Raw genomic sequence first — 23,158 nt, forward strand, 5'->3', positions numbered from 1 at the left:
TTTTTTTCCAAGGGGAAGGGTCCTCCGGTTGTTTGAGTTTGCCAGGAAAGGGGGAGGGGGGGGGGTTGAGGCATATTTTTGGTAATTTTATCATGTACAACAAAGAAATTTAATTTGTAGTGGGGTCGGAACCCCCCAACCCCCCTGACCCGCCCTATAGATCCGCGCCTGATGTGTACCTTAAAAAACCTTAAACATCACAAATACAACAAAGTCTTTGAAATACAATCATTAAAAAAGACTAAACATTGAATAGAGCATCTATACATGATAAATACTCTTTTGCATATTGATCACTTAATGTATCTTTATAAAATTAAAAAAAACAAATATTTTCGAGTTTTTTTTTTATAGCTACTTAAAGTAATTCTACACTTGACTTAAAAATGACAAAGAGTTAAGGCACAATTTTTGAAATAAAGTTGGTAAAATAGATTTATTTGCTGCAGTTATATGTTTACGTAATGAATATATATCCAGGGACAGGGACGGGAAATCAACACGGAATTAGATTTTTATTCATGCCATATCTAAGCTAAAATTCCTCCACAGAGCAATCATCAGTTCAAGATTCTGTCATGCCAACATCTCTCTCTCTCTCTCTCTCTCTCTCTCTCTCTCTCTCTCTCTCTCTCTCTCTCTCTCTCTCTCTCTCTCTCTTAAAAGAAAATAGAAGAGAAGTCGAACTGTATCGAAGGTATGTTCTGACAAAACACAGCCCCACCAAATAAAAAAGCCATGCGGTTTTTAACAAAAAAGGGAAGTTGGAATTTGCTAGATGCAGCACCTGAATTGGATAAATACATGCATCTCTCTCTCTCTCTCTCTCTCTCTCTCTCTCTCTCTCTCTCTCTCTCTCTCTCTCTCTCTCTCTCTCTCTCTCAACGTTTTACAGGTCAAGACATTAAATGCCTGATCGACGGACAGGAATCCCCTATTAATTTAACTTCCTGGTTTACCAGAGCCAGCTAAATTTAAAACCATTTCGTCTGCGGGTTAAACATTTATTCCGCAATCTCCCCTCGAAGGAAAGTAATCAACACATCTGCCGTCAGGGAGAAAAAGATGCGTCTTATTTTGTGCTTGATGTGTTTTGTTGGACTTGTCTCTGCTTGGTCAGGGTAAGTCAGTTGTACTTATGTATACATATTTATCTATATATTTGATATAAACAATTAATTTTGACAACCATTTTTAAAAATCATAAATGTATATTGACAAAGATAAAAACCCCTCCAAAAAAAAAGAAAGAGAAAAAGAGATTTTTTTTTTCGTGTAAAAAATCGAAAGACACGCATTTTATTAACATTACATGTGTATTTTGTAGATCTATAAATACTTTTCTATTTGATATTTGTTGTGCATGACAGAATCAAAACATGGATTAATCATCTGTCGAACGCATTCAAGTTCACACTCCGTGCCAAAATGTCGTCTGCTTTATTCCCCATGACACATACTGCGTACAATTCAGAACTATTTCACAAACCTGTTCTTTATTTTTATCTATTCATTTTGAATATATGATCAAAATATATTAGCGAAATTGATTGATGTGAAAGCATTGCAATATTTTACGTAGCCCGGGACAGAGAATTGGGCTTTGGAAGCCATTTAATCTGCATTCTATTAACAAAGAGAGCATGCATTTTTGCGCTCCTTGTGTTGGGTATGCATAGTGATGCAGTTCAGATGTGCAGTGATGCTATATCGAATTTTCGTTGTGCAACGAAACCTAATACACTAACTCCTCAGGCACGTAGCATCAGGGGTGGCCTGCCCCCCCCCCCCCCACTTTTTCCCGCAGCAACAAATTTTTTAAAATTTACATATAAAAAATGGAATTATCATGGAGTTGGCCCCCCACTTTTTTGGAGGATGTAAAAAATTGATATGAGAATAAGGAGTAAAATTGAAGTTATATAGTACGCCAGCCAAATTTATGGTTCCAGTATTAATGTGTCTTCCCTATTACAAGGAAATATAGGAGAGGACAATGTTGATCCTGACAAAGTTGGCACTCAAGAATTTTTATATCGTTACACAATGATAAAATTGATAATTCCGAAAACAAGGTGTAAATATTTCCCGTTCTTCGAGATAATCTAAGTTATCGCATTTTTTTCTGCAGAAAAAAGGCTTTAGGATTACCCCGGTTTGTGTTCTATGCACCCTAAGACCGCAGGCCGATAAGTGTATGAATTTCAACTCCCCGTACACCCTTGTTTGACTTGGATAATGAACTAATTTCCTACATAGGCGTCGGAACCGGGGGGGGGGGGTGGGCTAGGGGGGGCTTAGCCCCCCCACTTTTTTGGCAAAGTTAGACCTAACCACTAGGGACATAACATCATAGAGGGTTCAGCCCCCCCCCCCCCCCCACTTTTCTTCGCAGCAAAGATAATTGTTCCAAAATCTACCTTGAAAGATTGAGAAGTTGGAGTAATAGGCATACTAGCCCCCCCCCCCCCCCCCCCCCCCCTCACGGATTAGGAATTTCATGATTTTGGGGAAAAAAATTTGGTAAGTAAGATTTTTTTTGTGGAAGTATAGGTATACCCCCCCCCCCCCACCCCCCCGCACGGATTAGGATTTCCATGATTTTGGGAATTAATTTTTTTCCTCCATATTTCTGAGGATTAGTCTAGCCCCCCCCCCCCCCTCCCCACACTTTCAATTTGCTTCCGACGCCAGTGTCCTATGTTATACAAATGATAAAGAGAACCAATCAGATCTTGCGTTACAAGCGACATAGTATATATTTGGGTATATACTTGTGCCAGTGCAATCTTAGATTACTGCTTGAAAAATCACAGGCTTCCTGTTGAAACTGAAAAAAAGAATTGTATAGCATTAAACGATGCTCAGACGACGAGTTTCATACCGCTTTCGAAGACCTTTGTTTATTGTAATTGATGATTACATCCTTATTTGTTCTTGTAAAAAAAAAAGACAATCATCATCGCAGACCATAGAAAGTCCTGTGTTCTTGTCAGACGCCATGATGCAGATGTTCGAAATATTGACCCGGGGTCATTGCATAGATGAATATTTTTCATCAAGAGTCAATGTATAGAATTTCTATGCATTAAAGATCACATGTAAACAGCGTTAACAACTATTAACTAGAAAATAATTATTGAAACCCAAAATATGTCTGGTTCTACCAAACTTTCATCCATCATTTATTCCAAGAAAACTTTTCAGCCTAGTTTCGATTTCACTTGATATACTTTAAATATGCGTGGATGGACGTTTCCATTGTAACTTGAACAAATAAATTTACCACGGTGGATTTTAATCTCTCTCCCTCTGTGTGTGTGTGTGTGTGTGAGAGAGAGAGAGAGAGAGAGAGAGAGAGAGAGAGAGAGAGAGAGAGAGAGAGAGAGAGAAGCTTAACTATATGAAAAGGTAATGGTTAATATATCATGGTTTGAAACTAAACACCTGAATAAAATAGGTAAATCCAACGTTTAGTTTTAATCTAGGAAGTAAAGGACAGCAATCTCTTTGTTCTACGCCCTGCGTCGTTGGTGCTTCAAACGGTTAGTGTCAACTCAGTAGCCCTTCTCTGCGGGAGGACAGAAATAACGACAAAAGGAATATATAATTTGTTTATTTTCTTTATCATGGAATGTGAAAATATTTCCGTTCTTAAGCTACGATACGGGTATTCTAGGAAACAGCGAATTTCAGTTGCGAATGAAAGCCTTGGGGTCGGGTAGAGAGTAGAGCGGGTTATTGCGACTGTATTTGCCCGTTTATTTTAGTATCTTTATATAACCTGCTGAAAAAATATAAAACGACAACTATTATAAAATTCCATTTTGAATTGTAAGTTGACATAATGCGGAAAAATACGTTGTATATTCATGTATGCCACTACAAAGAACTCTATAGGAGACACGTTTTGTGTTGCTCTTCAATGCAAACCCCTATTCATAAGTACTTTTAGACTGTAGTATTAAAGTAGTTTGTAAATATAGTGGTAAACCAAACAAATAGAGGAGACATTATGTCAACAAAAAACTTAATGAAGCATATTAAATGATTATCTTAAGTTTTTGAAACATGCATGTCTGTTCTATTCAATGATACATATAATACTCTTTTTTTCAATCAAAAAAGGTTTTTTTAAAGAATTGCATCGGAGTGGGAGCAAATTTCATTGACATTCCCACACCACAAAAATTTTCGATTCTACTTAGTATATATCAACTTTGCAGAGACGTACGATTCCAGACAAATAAAATTAGCCAATGTAGGATTTAAAAAAGTCACGAGTGCTCTCTCTCTCTCTCTCTCTCTCTCTCTCTCTCTCTCTCTCTCTCTCCACAATTTGTCAGATTAAAATTTGGAGGGAAATTTTTGGTCGTATTTCCCCGAGTTATAGATAGGTACAATGTATTTACTGAACTACTTATAGTTTTAAACCCCCAAAAAACGTTATGGTTGGCCTATCAAGGTTTGAAATTAAGCACCTGAAATAAATAGGTCAATTCACCCTTAAGATTAATTAAAATCAGGAAGTAAATTTAGACAGTTTCTTTGTTCTGTTCGTTTCGTGTCTGGTTCCTTTGACTGGTCAGTAATATACCTCATCAGCTCGATCTTCTTTGCGGGAGGAATAAAAGAAACAAAAAAGAGAGCGAGATATTTGTTTTTAAAAAGCATGGAATGTGTAGATATGTGTAAGATAACTGAGTGTTGCGAAAGATCGAAAACTTTTGGATCGGGTAGAAGGTATAAAAGACTAATGCAACTGTATGCATGTGTGCTTTCTTAAAATCTCGATCCTGTTGAAAAAATATAAGACTACAACTATTATAGAATTCCAGTTTGAATTGTAAGTTGGCATAATACAGTATATACATGTATTTGGAACTGCATGTCACTATAGAACTCTCTGTAGGAGATAAGTTTTGTTATGATCTTCAATACACAGAACCCTATTTATAAGTTCTTTTAGAGAACAGTTTTAAGAAGCTTTTAGGTATTGTGGAAAGCCAGTCATTATGTCAACAAAGAGCTTATTGAAATATAAATATTCATACGATTTTATAAGGATGTTTATCTGCTCTCACAAATCGTATATGAATTATTCTATTCTGTATTATTTGTTCTTGCATCGGATTGGGAGTGAATTTCCCACACCACACAATTTTTATATTCTTCTTAGTATATCAACTTTGCTAACACTGACGATATCAGACATATGAAAGTAACCAATATAGGATAGTAAAAGTCATGAATGCTCTCTCCCTAAAAAAATGTTATGGTTGCTTTATCAAGGTATGACATTAAGTACCTAAAAAAATAGGTAACTATCATCAAGTTTTAAACCCGGAAGTAACATTCGGCAATCTCTTTGTTCTGTTTGTTTTGTTGCTGGATCCTTTGACCAGTGATAGGCCTACCCCATCAACTCGATCTTCTCTGCGGGAGGAATGAAAGAAAGAAATAAAGAAAGATTTAGAGGAAAAAAAATCCTGGCATAAAAAAGAATTTTCACCAACATTTGTAAGACATACTAGATATGAGATTCAAATCTGTGCACAAGAAGAACATTTACTGTCTTTGATATTTGAATAAGTCTTGTTGAAGCCTTAAAAAACTATATTGAAAGCTCTATGGTATTTGAATTTTTATATGCCTTATAAACCCCCCTTGATTGTTTGGATTTCCCTCAAGCCTGAATTATTTTTCGTGCTGATCAAGGCTGGATTTAAATACATGTCTATTTAAAGTGTTCGCGTTTCCAGAGCTGTTAATGTTAATGACTCCGGGAAATACCCTTACCTTTCCTTCTTTTTTTAAAAACCTATATAGAACAAGTAATCACTGTGATATTATTGAACTTTTTAAATCGCAGAATGTAAATATCCCACCAGATTTGTGTGCTCATTATCAGTAATTATGCATGTGCCAAAGATGTAGCGCAATAGAGAGAAACAACAATAATAAAGACCGCGAAAGACCAAGGTCTATAAATAAAGCTCTAACGATGATTTGCACAAGAAATTCAGTTCTGCATTTTTTTTTTACCTAGACGAGCAACAGTCGATCATACGCAAAATTGTAAATGGCGTAAAACAAATGTTGGTCTTTTTTAAGAGAAAACAAATATCATGATCGACATTGCTTGTTTGTGACAGGGTATAGCGATCTGTGAAGTTAATAAGTATCATTAAATTCTTCATGCAATTTACTATCTACTATTGTCGTCGTTTTACTTGCTTCTGATAATCTTTTAAAATTATCACCAGCCCAGTAAAATAAAGTGGTGCAGTTTGTTAACATGTGAAAATGGCGACTCTCGATATCGATGTAAATTTAACATACTTAATTTTTCGAGGTTAGTAGCGTGTTCCAGAGAAGGTCTGAGGCAAGTGAGGAGACGACATCAGTAGTTAATTGCATGAAGAATTTATTGGTACTAATTGTTTTCATAGAATTTGCGTATTAATAAGGTTAATCAGTCCATAACAAGCGCACGTTTTATGCGCAATTAATACACATATTTTCAATGGGTGGCACTGACAGGCACTCACAGTCTGACAGGCCTGTTTATTTACAAGATCGGAATATAGTCAGAAACATTAATAAAACTGTCTTCCACTTATGCCTTTATTTCTGAGACAAGACCAGTTGATAGTTAGCAGTAAGCAGTTGACAGTAAGCAGCTGGCAGCTGACAGCTGGCTGTCGTATATGGAATTCAATAATATATGATGGAATTCAGTATACGACAGCCAACTGCCAGCTGCTTACTGCTTACTACCAACTGCTAACTGCTCACTGACAACTGTTTACTGCCAATTGCTTTCTCTACCTCTTTATTTGGTTTAGCGCATGTGCAGATATTTATTTGAGGGTGGAGGGATTGATAAATATGTCTTTCAAAAAAGGGTACAGTCTATGTCACTAATTTTAAGAGTAATTGTAGGGACAGGAAATTGTTGAATGGTGTCAATTCACTACTTCGTGAAGACAATAACATGAATTCGCGGAAAACTGTGTTTTTATAGAGACTCTTTAATAATAAAAGAATAGAAAGATGGTTGCAAAACGTACATTTACTCCTGTAGAGCACTTTTGAAAGACATGAGAGAGAGAGAGAGAGTGGAGTTCTTGATTTGCCTGATGCTATCCATATAGGATGTCAGAGATTTTGTTTCATTCCTGTCATTCAGAATGAACTTGAAATAGTGATGGACACATTGAATATAGAATAAGAAAACAAAACACACTTTATCAATCGGGTTGTCCATCTTTTTTGTATAGCAACAAGAAGTATTTGGCTGGTGCGATTTGAAAAAGGATGTAGACTTAAACATTATTCATACGTTTGAAAATATTCAGAAAACCAAAGATGATTTTGTAATGGGCTCATCTATAGTCTGTCCAAAAGTATCGCTTCCATCACTTTTTGATGATTTTTAATAAAAATACACATACCTGTGGAAGAAGTACAGTTGAAATCGATGAAATAGAAATATCCAAGATATCTTCATTGAAAGCGTATCCCTTTGCACTCATTAATGTTTACAGAAACGAAAACAAATTTCTTTTTGAGATTTATAATGGGAAATGTTTACATCTTTTCTCCATTCGGAAGTACTCGGGACACCTCGCGCTATTTTTCAACGTTATCATCCGGGCTTATTAATGGCTGATGCAATGCAAAATCCCCGTAGACTGTCTATTTTGGGATGTGTATTAAAACCTGAAGCGGTATAGGGGGCGTTTCTAAACTGATAATTATAATCTGGACATTTTTAATATTAGTGAATAAACGTAGTTTGAGTACAAAGGTATTTATAATTATCAAAATATCAATCGAAAAGTAATGGAAGCAAGAACTCGGGAAAGAGTATAGCAAGTTTTCTGAAATTGCTTCGGTATTAATGTTGCATATACATTGTAAATCTATTGCTCCCAAGCACGTTACACAAGGGCTATGGAACTTTTTGGGAACCTTATAACCTTTTTTAAACTTTAACGAAGTAACATAACTTCTGTAAAAATAAAATCATAAAATCAATGTTTAACACACACCACACCACTACACTGTACAGTTTTAATTTAATCTGCTGAAACGAAGGTGGTCAAAACACTTTTTAAAAGCTATGGATAGTATTGGCGGTCATATTCTATCATTCCAAGTGCAAATTCTTTGCAGCAGGTTGCGCAAGGGGATACTATATAACACAAATTTGCGTACAGAGCTATGCAAATCAGGATTTCAAACTACAATAAAAACAGTGAGAAAAACTAAGGTGTAAATGAACCTCTGTCAGTCATAGCATATTTGATGTTTTCAAATCATAATCATCACATTTCTGATATACTGAGATATCGGCTGTTTACATTACGTTAACAAAAAGCACCAGATCTGTTTATTTACAAGATCGGACTATAGTCAGAAACATTAGTAAAACTGTATTCCACTTATGCCTTAATTTCTAAGACAAGACCATCTACAAGCAACTGACAGTAAACAGTTGGCAGTAAGCAGTAATCAGTTGGTAGTAAGCAAGTTGGCAGTAGGCAGCAGACTGTCTTATATTGAATTCCATCATATATTATTGAATTCCATATACGAGAGCCAGCTGTCAGCTGCCAACTGCTTACTGTCAACTGCTTACTGCTAACTGTAAACTGGTCTTGTCTCAGAAATAAAGGCATAAGAGGAAGACAGTTATATTAATGTTTCTGACTATATTCCGATCTTGTAAATAAACAGGCCTGTCAGACTGGTGCTTTATGTTAACCATTTTAAGCATGCATCTCTAGCTTTTTAATTTTGTTATCACCGTTTTGAAAGCGTCGTTACGTACATGATCATTTCGATAATCGTTACATATATGCTTTACATTATGACGGTCAATCTGTGATTTCATAATACAACCCGAAATTTAAACAGCCGATTATGATACGAAAACATCATATACATGTGTGCTATGATTGACAGAGGTTCATTAAAACGTAGTTTTTCACACTGTTTTTGTTGTTATTTGATATCCTGATTTGCATTGCTTTGTACGCGATGTTATTACTAGTATCCCCTTACAAACTTGCTGCATATAGTATTTGCGCTAGGAATAATAGATCATGAACGCTAAAATTAATGGCTTTTAGAACTGTTTTGACCACCTTGGTGTGAGCACGTTCAATTAAAACTATACAGTGTAGTGGTGCGTGTGTGTGTTAAACAATTATGATTTTATTTTTACAGAACTTGTTATTTCATGAAACACAAAAAAAACACGTTACATGTGTAAGTTCCAAAAAAGTTCCAAAGCCTCGTGCAACATGTTTGGGAGCAACAGATTTAGATGCAACATCGTGCATCTAAATCTATATCAGAAAACTCGTTAGATGAGCCAATTACAAAATCATTTTCATTTGCGTGAATATTTTCGAACATGTGAAGAATGTTGAAGTCCAAATCCTTTTTCATATCGCAACAGTCAAATACTTCTGAGTTGCTACACAAGGATGGACGACCCCTTGGACCAAGTGTGTTAAATTTTCATTTCTATGATTATTCAATGTGTCAATCACTCTGTCAAGGTCATTCTGGATGAAAGGAATGAAACAAAATCTCTCACATTCTATATGGATAGCATCAGACAAATCGAGAACTCCAATTTCTCGCATGCATTTAAAAGTGGTTAGCACGAGTTAATGTATGTTTCTTTAAGATATCTCCACCACCTTTTTATTTTTTGAGTATGAGGGAGAGAGCTCCCTGTAAAAATACAACTTTTTCGCAAATTCATCGTTATGGTCTTTACAAAGCAAAAGATTATGCCATATATTTTAAGAGTAGATGCAGGGACAGAAAAGCCCTACCTTCCTGATAGCTGCTGAATAATCGCTGCAAACCACACTTGGGTCGTTGTTTGTTTGACCCACTCACTCTGAACCATCAAACAAGGTTTCTCGACCACCCATTGACTGCAGCATGTATACAAATGCCAAATGCAAAAGGCTTTAGCTTGTCTTAAAAACTTCTATGACGTCATCTATTGTATTTAGTCAACGTTCATTTTCACTATTCAATCAGCAGTTGTTGGATATATAAATATCCAACTGATGGGCAGTTGAATATTTTTAATATCCAACCGCCCATCAGTTGGATATTCAAATATCCAACAGTGACGTGCTTAAAACAAATAAAAATGACAAAATGTTGAAACGTGTATTTCCAACATAAATCCAAATTTATGACACAGAATCTTGTCATCCATACATGTATATCTGATAAGCCACGAATGAAATTTCAGCAGAAATATCTCCTTTTTTGCTTAATATTGATAGATTTTGGATCACATACATGTAAATTACTTCCATAAACACTTTTAGACTTCGTCTTTGAACCTTGAACCATATCACTCCTTTTTACAATATAGGGATTGTTGTCGCACTTTGACTTCATAAGACCCTCATCAATTTTTTTAACATATCATTTCTGTTAATTTACGTCAAAATTTAGATTTGTCCTTTCTCCTTTCAAGTCTAAATTAAAATTAAACGGTATCTGTGGCTTTCCCGGAACTGTGAACCTGTATACTTTGCGTTAAAAAATTCATCATCTAAATTCATCTCTGCTCAGTACAGCGGAACGGTTTCTATAACATGCGCACCTGTTCACTCGTCCATGAATAAAAGGTGTGTTTGGTTAGTCTATTGTGTATGGTACTGTTGGAGTTACATGTATAAATGAGCTAGATGCTTTTGTATTACAGCACAGTTGGATATATGAATGGGTCAATGCTTCTTTGAGGTTCAATGGGTGGAATTTTTTTAAGTAAGATAAATAACTCGATAGTGTTGGATAGTTTAGAGAAAACATCCCCATCGGCCCTCGGAGGGAATGTTTTCTCTAAACTATTCAACACTATCTCGTTATTTATCCATTACATATCCATCGCAATGCCACATATGATTTGGTCCTTGCACCAATTATGCTCTTCTGCTGAACAGGCCACAGTAATGTGAACCCTTTTTAAAAAAATTCAAATGAATGTCTGCACATGCGCTTAACCCAATAAATAGGTAAAGAAAGCAACTGACAGTAAGCAGTTGGCAGTAAGCAGTTGGGAGCTGATCCATGACAGTTGTGTGTCGTATATGGAATTCCATAGAATACGGGAATGATCGCAGAATAATGTTACCGGTGACTTTCAAGCAAAAATTCCACCTGATGCGACAGTTTGAAATTAATCCAAGGTGGCGGTGATGTCTGCCTTGTGTATTATTTGATACAATGTGTATATTTTTATTTGAGAAAAAATTAAAACATCAGGTGCCTATGGAATTCCATATACGACAGCCAACTGTCAGCTGCCAACTGCTTACTGCCAATGGTTTACTGCAAACTGCATGTCACTATAGAACTCTCTGTAGGAGATACGATTTGTTATGATCTTCAATACACAGAACCCTATTTATAAGTTCTCTTAGAGAACAGTTTTAAGTAGCTTGTAGAAGCCAGCCAGTATGTCAACAAAAAGCTTATTGAAATATAAATATGCATACGTTTTTAACGACATGTTTATCTGCTCTAACAAATCGAGCATGAAGTATTCAAATATGTATAATTTGTTCTTGCATCAGATTTGGGGCGAATTTCCCACAACACAGAATCTTTTGATTCTACTTAATGTGTATATATATATATATATATATATATATATATATATATATATATATATATATATATATATATAGATAGCTATATATATATATATATATATATATATATATATATATATATATATATATATATATATATATATATATATATAGCTATCTATCTATCTATCTATCTATCTATACTTTGCTTACACGGACGATTCAAGACAAATGAAAGTAACTAATATAGGATAAAAAAAGTCACGAATGCTCTCTCCCCCAAAATGTTATGGTTGACATTAAGCATCTGAAAAATAGGTCACTTCAGCTTCAAGTTTTAAACCCGGAAGTAAAATTCGGCAATCTCTTTGTTCTGTTTGTTTCGTGTCTGGTTCCTTTGACCGGTCAGTGTAAACTCAGCAGCTCGATCTTCTCTGCGGGAGGACAAGAAAATAAGAAAGAAAGAAAAAATTGGTTTAAGAGACAAATCCTGGCATAAAAAAAAGAATTTTTACCAAAGTTTTAAAGCCAAAAATATTCTCTGATTCTGTTATCATTTTATCTTAATTTTTTTATTTTTTTTATTTTGCATTTCGACACTTCTTCAAATCAACAAAAATATAAGAATGAACAATGTTCCTTTAATACATCTCTATCACAATGAGAGAAACCCCACTGTCATTTGTAAGATATACTAGATATGAAATTCAAATTTGTGCAAACGAAGTACAATGACTGTCTTTTTTATTTGAACGAGTCTTGTTGAAGGCTTTAAAAAATATATTGAAAGCTCTATGGTATTTGAATTTTTATATGCCTTATAAACCCCCCTTTGATTATTTGAATCTTCCTCAAGCCTAAATTATTTTCTCATGCTGATCGAAGCTTAAATCTAAATACAGGTCTATTGAAAGTGTTCGTTATTCCAAAGTTGCTAATGACGCAGGGAAATTCCCTTACCTTCCCCTTATTTATTGAACCTATATTAAACGAGTAATTCAAAACAAGTTATAGTGATATTAATATGCAGTCAATGTTATTCTTAAGATTATTTATATCATTCTGGAATTTTTGTTGAATTCAAATCTCGAAATGTAAATATTGTGTCAGGTTGATCAGACCCCGATTTTAAAAAACGTGCCAAAATAATCCAACCGTTACTGGCGTGCGACCAGTTCTCGCCGAGTACCATTTCTCGCCAGTGCATTGTTACGTCATTTTTCGTATATGATTTTATGTGTTAATAAAATGACGTAACAATGCACTGGCAAGAAATAGTACTCGGCGAGAACTGGTCGCACGCCAGTATAGTTAATTTTAGCATTGGAACTCTGGAACGTTCAATTTCAATAACACAAATGGCATATAGACATAAGTTTACGTCAGCACGCGTTTTGAACATATTTATCATTGTGCGATAAAATAAAACATACAGAAGTGTTTTGAAATGAACTTTTGGAAAAATAAAAGTTAAATTATATATTTTTGATCTCAAAAAAGAGTTTTCCCGACAAAGTGCGTGGGACTTTATTTTAAGCCAAAGAGGAGCACTAATTATAGATAACATGTTTTATTACTGTTTCATCATTTATTCATATCCCTGACAAAAAAAATTATTCATCTCCCTGAAAAAAAGCGTATATAAGCGTATATAATACCTTTAAAGCGATGATAAAATAATATTTCATACAAATAGATATCAATAACTATCAAATTATATATAAATATAAGCATTATTAAATGGTTATTTTTAGATATCGTCGGTCCTATACACTGTAACACACCAAGTGTGCAGACAAATTATCATACCGTGCTAACGTGCAGTAATCAATTTGATGACTGCACGGCCTGGTGTGTTATGGGACCGATTATTTATGTATCTAAAATAAGCATTCAATGCTAAAAAGTCACATTTGTTCACATGTTTCGGATTATATAAACCAAAGTATAAATAAATGATACAATTTCATTCCTAATTGTATACTTCAATGAATCAATAACATTTGTTTCTCTATTTTTTCCCCTGTGATCATAAAGGAACAGCAACCAGTTGTGTTACAATGAGAGACTGAAGTGTATATGGGTGCGGAGATGTATATACGCAACTTGGATGGGGTAAGTCTTTAATTTCAGTACTGTTAACGCTTGAAATTTTGCTATGCATTTAATTTAGCGTTTTTGGCGGAAAACAGAATGCTTTTTTCTAAATCAAGTACATTGCTCAATACTTTTCATTGTATATGAATGTACACAAACGGATATTGTAGTTTGCGTTATGTATTATATTTCCGTTGACTAACGTTTTGCACATGCTTTATGTGATGCGTTTACAGTATCAATAATACATAAAGAAATCGTATTGAAACATTCTAATCCCATTCATGTAAAAGTAGAAAAAAAGAGGAAACAAACCGTTCGTAAAACTGTAACGCTATATATACAAATATGTAATAATAGCAAACAATTTATTTATATATTTTTTATTTACGACAAATGGTTTTAATTTATAAGTTCACAAAGATAATGTAAATATAACCTGCACATAAAAATTGTAAGTATAACACAAAAATGTACTTATTTCTTTATTACAATGGCTTTTACTTTAACATGATATTTAAAACTGTATAAAACAGGTATTGATATAATGTGATAAAACGACACTATACTGTTAAATACTGTTCATAACAAACTAGAAAGCAGAAGCTTAAAACGGGACTTTTTAAATCGTGAACATAAACATGACACGAACCTTGTGTACATTGTGAGTTCTGTCCCTATACTCCTCGATAATTGACGTTCGCATTTTGACTAACATTAAAAGTAAACCCAATGAGACATTTTTAACATCAAAAGTAGAAAACTAATTCTAAACTCAAAATGCGACAATATTAATGCCTCCTCATTAAGATATTGAATTATTTAAACAATCGGAAAGCGTATGTGTCAAGAATTTATGTAGCTATTTAAATAATAAATACGAAAATTCTTTATAATTCTATTCGTGTGATTATACCACTTAATTAGTCATGGACTCATTGACAATTAAAAATTGTTAATCAGTAAAAGACAGTTGTACAGATTTTGCAAAAAGTTTTTGTACTACATACAAAATAGAGTAACACAATAAGGATGATGTCAAAAGAGTTTACATGTACTATCTGTATTTTTATAAAGAATGGTTTATACTCAAAATTCAATGAAACATCTGTTTCTTGAAATAAAAAAAATTGAATCAAAATTTATAATAAAACATACACATTTATTTTTCAAAAGTTGTTGTGCCTGGGGAAATTTCGTTGTCGAGGTTATTGAAAGAGAATATTACTGCTGTCGCGGATGGAGACATAATGGCAATAAAGTCTGTAATATCCGTAAGTATAGTAGTTAATCCATCTCATATATCTTTTAAAACTGTAACGATTTCTACGTCTTCCTGGACAAAACCCACATGACTATTTAAAATAATTTATTCCATACGTGGGTTCAACATGCCCGGGACACGCAGATATTGGAAAAAAACCGTGAAATGTTCATATATTTTCATTTTCTCAGTACCAGCCTCATGTTGTACAAACTTCTTATTTTCACAGAAGTTTACTAAATGTAGAATGCATCTTTCATCTTTTCCTCAATTTTGTACACAATTAGGCAGGCAGTAAACAAAGACTTTGAAATGAATGCCCGTCCACGATTTACTATATAAAATCACGAATGTAGGCTGACCCCTACTATGTTGTAAAGTTACGTGCTTTTTAGATACACTAGATTCAGCGCTTAGATGTGTTGATTCTTATAGTTTAAATATCAAAACTTCGTTTTTTTTATTTTTTACCGGGGCCCAAAAGTGCACTTGTTCTTTACATATTGTTGATTCAGTTTCTAAAACACTCAGAAATAATGATTTCTTCAAACGGCGAAAACTATACAAATATCATAAGCCTTAGTTACTATACTATGTACACTATACTACATGTCGTATAAAATAGTTTCATAATTCTTACACGTTATTGTTGCAGCTATTTGCCGCTATAATTGCGGCGGTTGGAACCAAGGAACATGTGTTAGTCCAAACGTGTGTTCGTGTAAAGACGGTTACACGGGAACATACTGTACCAGTGGTAAGTGTATTACACTGATAAATTAAAGATTTTGTCATTGATTTTGATTTGTTATTTAAACTCTCAAAAAATAAACCACGCTGATAAATAGTGTTAGTTAACATCAAAATTTTGTACTTCGCAGATTTCGAAACAATCTGTTGAAAAATAACTGTTTTGAATTACAAAACTATAGTATTACAGAATTCGGGAAAGATAAAACTACAAATAGAACTTTTATCTTGAGCGATTGCTAAAAGCTTTATCGAATAATTGTAACCGAGTTTCTTTTCTTGATTTTCTATTCTTTTTATTTGCACGAGTATTCCAAATCCAAGTAATTCATATTTCAAGTAGTTTGCAAGATCAAATTTTTTTTTAAAATCAGAAACAATTACAAATTGATTACATCAAAGAAAATTGCAAAGTATTTTTACCAAGAGAAGCACGATTATTTTGTTGTTTCTTGGTATAATTGCAATACTTCTTTAAAAGTCGTAGTTATGAACAATGTTGTTATGTAAGTCTTTGCGATAACAAAATAATGTAACGTGTATATAACGTAGAAGTTTGCAGTCAGTATACAGTAATGTATTCAGTATACAGTAATGACCAGGCATTACATTCGATTAAAAAGTAATCGAAAAATTGTTAAACTCTTCAAAATTTCTTATTTTTCAGAGGCTGCCTGTTCCTATACTAGGCCTTGCTATCCGGGCTACTGCAGTAGTAATAAATGCATGTGTACCAACAGTTTCACCCCTGAAAATACAGGATCGCGGGGAGACTGCTTAAACTGTATGATGCATTCTTTGGAAATACTTTAATAGTCAAAGAGAATTGTGTATGATAGATTCCTTGAAAATAAAATGCATTTAAGGTATCTCACTCCAGAATGATGTTGTATCAAGCCTTTCTTGCAAATTTCAAGGAAATCTATAGACAATAGATACTTAAAAATTACAAAGAAAAAGGGAGGTCAGTATTCGTTCACCTAAATTATGGCGCATTTAGTTTGACCTTTTTGCACCTGAAATGCAATTTCAGCCCGATTGGCATTTGTTACCAGTATTTAAATCTAGCAAAATTGTTTCATCAAATATTGTTTTCAATTATGCTCAAAGATCTGATTGAGTAGAAAAATTACGAACAAATTCTGTACGAAGCTGTTTAGATTTTTCATTACCTTTTTGCACTTAAAATAGACAAGTTTTTAATAGTTACAATTTAATTTGAAATAAAAGCTTTCTGAATATCACGAAAAAATATCATAAAATTAACCCAATTTGCCTAGATATGTATTTATTATTATATTGATATAATAAATGTGGGGGTCAGTGATGACAAATTTTAGATAGAGGGTTTCGAAGGTAAAATTCAGATGATGTAAGATTTAATAGAAAAATAAAGTAAAAGATAAAGAACAGAATGCCTTTCCATATACGTAATGGTTTTAAGCCTCAGACTGTCGATTACATCAGATATCGTACAGTACGAGGCGCGGGCGTCAGAGACAAGGACAGTACAACATCTGACATAATCGACAGTTTGACGCCTATAACTTACTTTAAATAAACACACACACACACACACACACACACACACATTTGGGTGTTTGCTGCCCACACCAGACATATTATAAATTAATTAGAAGTAATAATTGTGTGTGAATTAAATTGTATAACTTGCAAAGTATATAACTGTTGTAATCTGATGAAAGGGCACGAACATATCTTTTTAAACCTTTTTAATATATTATTATCAGTAATCATTACTAAACATATCTTCTGTTCAATTTTGTTCTTTAGATCCACAGAACGAAATCGATTATCTTCCAATCATTGAACAAAGTACTCTGGACCTTGGATACTATCATCAAGCGAAAGCAATGTTAATATACAATATGACCATTGACTCTGCTATGAGCCCTGGTAACGTGGAAACGTTCTGGACAAATCGCAGGGACGCCAACAGGATGAACTTTACTTTTCAGTCTATTTTTAGCCCCAGCACCCTAAATCTTCCGGACAGGCCTGGTTACATAATCCAGTATGACCTTGGAATCACCGAGGCAGATGTCAAGGTCGTAGTGACCAATTTAGAAAATCAACGTAAGTTTGCATTAGAAACCACGACACGAAGTAGCAAAAGATAATATGTTTTGGGATTTTAAGTGGGTTGGTAAACATATTACCCATTTGATCTGCCTTAAACTTAAACAGGTGATATTTTTGCCCAAAATCTATTTTTCGAAACGTTTAAAATTTTCCTGTATTTTTATACAGAGTTCTTTGTGTAAAAAAAGTAAATATAATCTAATATTGCCGCAATCAGTAATCTTAACTGATTCAAAATTTTAGTCATTAGCCCGGTTACATTGAAGGTTGCCCAGTTTTGTTAGCACCAACATACAAGAAAGCCCATTGATTATATACTATTTGAATTTTGATGTAACTGTTATATTGTGACTTAAGAGCATGTCTACGAGAAAACCATGCAAAAGGTGGTGGGAGCAAGGTTCTCTGATCAACTTCATATTTTGTGTGTAACAGTGTGCATCTATATGAATTAATTTGCCACAAAATTTTTTTTTAATGTGGTCAGTCTAAGCTTGGTTCTGTAGCACTGTTACTAAAAAGAGCATTTTGACCCTTTCAAGAATAAAATTTTGTATAATTCACCAAATTATTGTTAAGAATTCTGAGTTTAGTTTAAATACGAATTCAAAAAGTCATTTAGAGTTAACACTAACAAAATATACTTGTGTAATTCATTTTGTTAGAATTCCCATATATTCTTTCTGTTAAGTGCAGATAGGTCACGAATATGGCATGTTTCCAACTTTTTGTAAAATTGTAAAAATTTACATTTTTTAAATGCTTAAAAGTCAGAAAATGGCACTTTAAATTCACTAAATCTGTTTCTAGTTATAAAAGGACATTTATCTTTACAATATATCAAAAATCTGTCTTTGGACTCTCAATAATATTGCAAATATGTTGTCTTAAAGTTGGACATTTTTCTACTTTTAACACTCTCCAGAATCTGTAGTTTGGCGTGAGCTTTACATTGTCACATGTGTATTGTGGGGAAAAAACCTGACATATTCGCGAGCCAAACAATATTTTAATGAACTAAACGGTTGCTTCAACACAATTCAGGTTTTTTTTAACATCAATGCCATTAAAACACGAGAAATCATTGGAAAATGGGAATTTGAATATACATGTAAGCTGAAGTGGACTTATTTGCCAGTGCTACACATTAAGACAAGCAGAGTGCCCATTAGATACACGAATGAATAATTACAGGTGCAATATTACAAAATTCAAAGTACTGAAGTAATTAAAGCCGGGCTCTTTTGGTGTGTAATTTTACATATTGTTTACTACAGATTGACAATCTCTCCTCTCCCCCCCTCTCTCTCTCTCTCTCTCTCTCTCTCTCTCTCTCTCTCTCTCTCTCTCTCTCTCTGCATGTATTATGCATTGATCTTTTCATTTTTTTATACTTGAACTGGTGATCTTTTAATTCAGGAAGTAGGACCAAATTTCAAAGCCCCCCTCCCCCCCCCCAACCCCCCCCCCCAAAACCCCCCCCCCCAAAACCACCCCCCCCCAAAACAAGCAAACAAACAAAAACAAAAGGATCACCTCCATGAAAAAAAAATGATTAAACATACCTTTGTTGAATTTAACAGACGATTTTTTAAAAAGTGGAAGTGGTGTGGAACCAATTGCCAATGAATGTCCATCACATTAAATGATCATAGAATCAGGTAGATTTGGTAATTATTTTTGTCCGACAGTATAAAGGATTGAACTGTTATTGTTTGAGGGGTAGAGGGACCCGATATCAAGCCAAAAAATGTTAATAAAAAATATGATTCATCATAAATTACGCTTAAAATTTGTAAATATCAGCAGAATATCAGCGTAATGTAATATAGAGACACATTTTATTAGCATTTCATTTTTTCAATTTTTTTTAATCACAAGACAATAAGAGAGTGTAAAAATTTTGACTTTTTTATTAGACTGCTTCATAACTCTGGGACCAGGTCTTCTTATGATGGGACATCCCAAAAAACAATCCCACAAAAACAAGTTATGATGTCTATATTAATATTTGGGATAACTTTTTTATAACGGTAGTTTATGTTTATATTTATATGCGGTTTTCGCAGGTTGAGATCCCCGGGGGAAAGGGTAACCTAACACCTCATTTTTTCCTTTACAACTATATTTTAATTTTAAGAAAAGGTACGAACTTTTCCAAGAGGAGATAAACTGCTTATAGAGAGGTAGGGAGTAAAGCTCTTTATTAATTTCAGATGTACTTACTGTTTTACATTTTTAAGAACTTAAAAAACCCTGGCCCCCTCCCCGTCATTTCAAGATTCCATGAAGTCTAACCTTAACATCTGAAGGGTAGTTTTTAGATGGCTAGTGAAATGTACACGTAAAGAAATGTGATGTCTGTTGCAACAGACTCCGATTATAAAGGTGAAAAATTGCACGAGGCATTCCTAGTGAATTCCAAATTATTTTAACATAGAAAGAATAATCTTAGCGTGACCAGGCTACGCTCAGGTCAAGCCAGGTCCGTAGGACATCTGTCATTTTCAACATACCCCATTGTAAATTAAATCTTTGTAAGAAATCAGTTCTCAATTTTTTGTGGATTTTTTGAGTAAAATATGATAATCTGTGAATGAGATTATCTTGGAAAACTTTCCCTCATCTATTTTAGTTGCACTTCTATCACAAGTTTGTACAGTCGTTTTACCGGTAACGAACCAGAATGCGGTTTCGTCGTGCATGCGACTAATATTAACGGAATTCCAAATGTTTTTATTTTTTGTTTAAATCACGTATCTTTGTCCTTCTAAACTGTAGTGTCAAACTTCCGAAAAAATAAAGGATGAATTATGGAGGTAGTAATTTCAACACCCCCTCCATTTTCATAGTTTCGAATTCGTTTTCCAGTGTCGAATCGAGCGCCCTATATTACTTCTGACCGAATATTTTGAGGCGAATTAATTTCAAAAATATACTAGAGGTACGTGTTAATAGACTTATAAATGAAGAAGGAAAAATAATGGTGGGAATATGTCTTTTAAATAAATAATATGATCGTTATTTTTGTCATACCTTTTTCCCGTCAAACTGTAACTGGACTTGCAGAATTTTTATTTGCGTTACTTTATGAAATTGAATTTTCATAGAAACACTCTATAATAGTAATTGATGATAAGTAACTTGCCTTTGCCTTTGTTTTGCCCGTATATCTGTCAATATATCCAGCCAAATGATGTTTCTATCGCAATGAACCGTTACTAGGAAAACGACACGTGGTTTTATTTGAAGTCGTAATTTCATTCAAAGCGCAATAACTATTTGATATGATGCATAATCTTATTAAATGGATCATAATTAATAATTATCCACTAAATAGGGGCCAATAACAAACTTATTTTCTTAGTTAGGCTTAATTGTTTTCACACTTTAGTTTTTTCTGCCTTGCACTTCCGGCAGATCGTATCAGGGTCACCTTTTTAATCTGTAAACAATACGGTAAATAATCGTGCAAATGTTCAACAACTTCACACACTGATAGAATATTTATTTCTGTTTTATAATTACCTTGCTTGGATTTTTTGAAACCTTAACTTCGTCTTCCACCAATAATTTTTCTAAAAAATATTCGTTACTAGCAAATATTCGTTACCGGTAAAACGACTGTATATTTTGATTAAAATTCGTCCAAATGTGCTGCTTAATTATATCGGGACAGAATATGGCAGTTTATAGACTAGATACAAGTCTCCATCAAACTTCAATATGTGATATAGCGAATAACACTAACAAGATGGGGCAATTTTTGTGCAATTAAAATCATTTAATATCATAACATATATTGACAACACTCACAGCATTTCTCAATACTTAGCCTGAACTTGAACTTGTATAGCTTTGTCAACATTCTGACTAGTTTACCTTCTCTACAGAAGAGCGCAACAGGGGAGACAATTCTAACAGTAGTAATGAAATGCAAATGTAATGAATAAAAATTCTTCGAGAAACAATGATAACAAGTATTTTTTTTTAATTAAAAGCAAAATAGGGTGTTTTTTTTCATTACAAATTTCATTTTCTATTACAAATATTGACTTCAGTGGATTAAAATCGCTTGTAAAATAAAATTTCAAAAACCAACAAATTTTTATTTTAATTGAAAATGGGATGTTTTTGTTAATTTATTACTTTTAAGTCCTTGAGAGTCCAAAGATGGATTTTATATATTTGTAACAATACATCAAACAGTTTCTTATTAACACGAAATTTAAAAAAATAATGTGCCATTTTCTGAGAAATTCTTTCTGAAAAATTGACATAAATGTATAATTATCATTTCTTGGCATCCTGCCAACATTTACACCCATGGGACTTCATGGTGTAAATAGAAATATGAAAAAAAAAATGCAACGCTTAAAGGTTTGAACTTCCTCCTTAAAAATATAGTCTTATTTTTTTCAAACATTGTTTATACATTTTGTAATTAATAACTGAATTTGACAATTTTTCTCTTAACTTTTCTGGATTTTAGAGGCTAATTAACCGGAATGCAATACTGGCCGTTACTATAAATAGAAACATCCAGTGCAAAAACAAACATTATATATCTGACTCTAGATGGGTATCCTTTAAATCTATGATAAAATTCTATTCATTCTTGAGACTTGCTGCCGCAGCTTTTTTCCATATTTGCATGGTTTTATCGTAGACATGCTCTTAAGACTAGTAATAAGCAAGCTTTGTGATCCTGTGAGCAAGACATTTTAAACATTTGTTACTGAAATCACATTGACGCGAACATTTAAGTCTAAATCAGAATCTATCTGCTCAAAGAATTTAGAGTACTGTAGTTAGTTACAATGAGTGTAATAAAATAGGGGAAACGACAACCAAACGTGTACGTCAATTTATTATTAATAGTAGAATACATGGATATTATGTACATGTAGGTATCAATATGATTATTGATATAAATTTTGCTATTGTTTAAAAGTACATGTATTCTACAGATCCGACTGATAAATTCTTTTATTATACTTTCATTTTAAATACTGAAATCTGATTGGTTTAGACGCAGTTGGTTATCCGTTCTATTACCCTTAGCGTTAGCAACACACTTGGCAACGAGTAACACAACGAATTGTTACATGCGCGTAAATTCGCCGTAAATACGGTTCGCCGTAGAATTCACTTCATTTCTATATAAAAGCAGACATCAGTATAATAAAATAAATGGTGCCTGTTCGGGAGGGTAACTGTTGAAATTGACACCCCTCGAAAATCATTGTCAAACTCCGCTTTGCGTCGGTTGACACTGGTTGTCTTGGTGTGTCAATTTCAA

At 33.7% G+C, this 23,158-nt stretch overlaps 1 protein-coding gene across 1 annotated transcript in view; it reads left to right on the top strand.

Annotated features, from left to right (window-relative positions):
• The first annotated feature begins 963 nt into the window (after positions 1-963).
• Positions 964-23,158, top strand: part of LOC105347506 (uncharacterized) — a 41,118-nt gene continuing 18,923 nt past the window's right edge. Inside the window, exons 1-6 of the mRNA XM_066073673.1 lie at positions 964-1,121; positions 13,680-13,757; positions 14,916-15,013; positions 15,659-15,760; positions 16,421-16,537; positions 17,548-17,850. Of these exons, the coding sequence (XP_065929745.1) occupies positions 1,066-1,121; positions 13,680-13,757; positions 14,916-15,013; positions 15,659-15,760; positions 16,421-16,537; positions 17,548-17,850 (754 nt within the window). The 5' untranslated portion in view covers positions 964-1,065. The remainder of the gene's footprint in view (positions 1,122-13,679; positions 13,758-14,915; positions 15,014-15,658; positions 15,761-16,420; positions 16,538-17,547; positions 17,851-23,158) is intronic.

Source organism: Magallana gigas, chromosome 10, assembly GCF_963853765.1.
Source record: "Magallana gigas chromosome 10, xbMagGiga1.1, whole genome shotgun sequence".
In the NCBI taxonomy this organism is placed as follows: domain Eukaryota; kingdom Metazoa; phylum Mollusca; class Bivalvia; order Ostreida; family Ostreidae; genus Magallana; species Magallana gigas.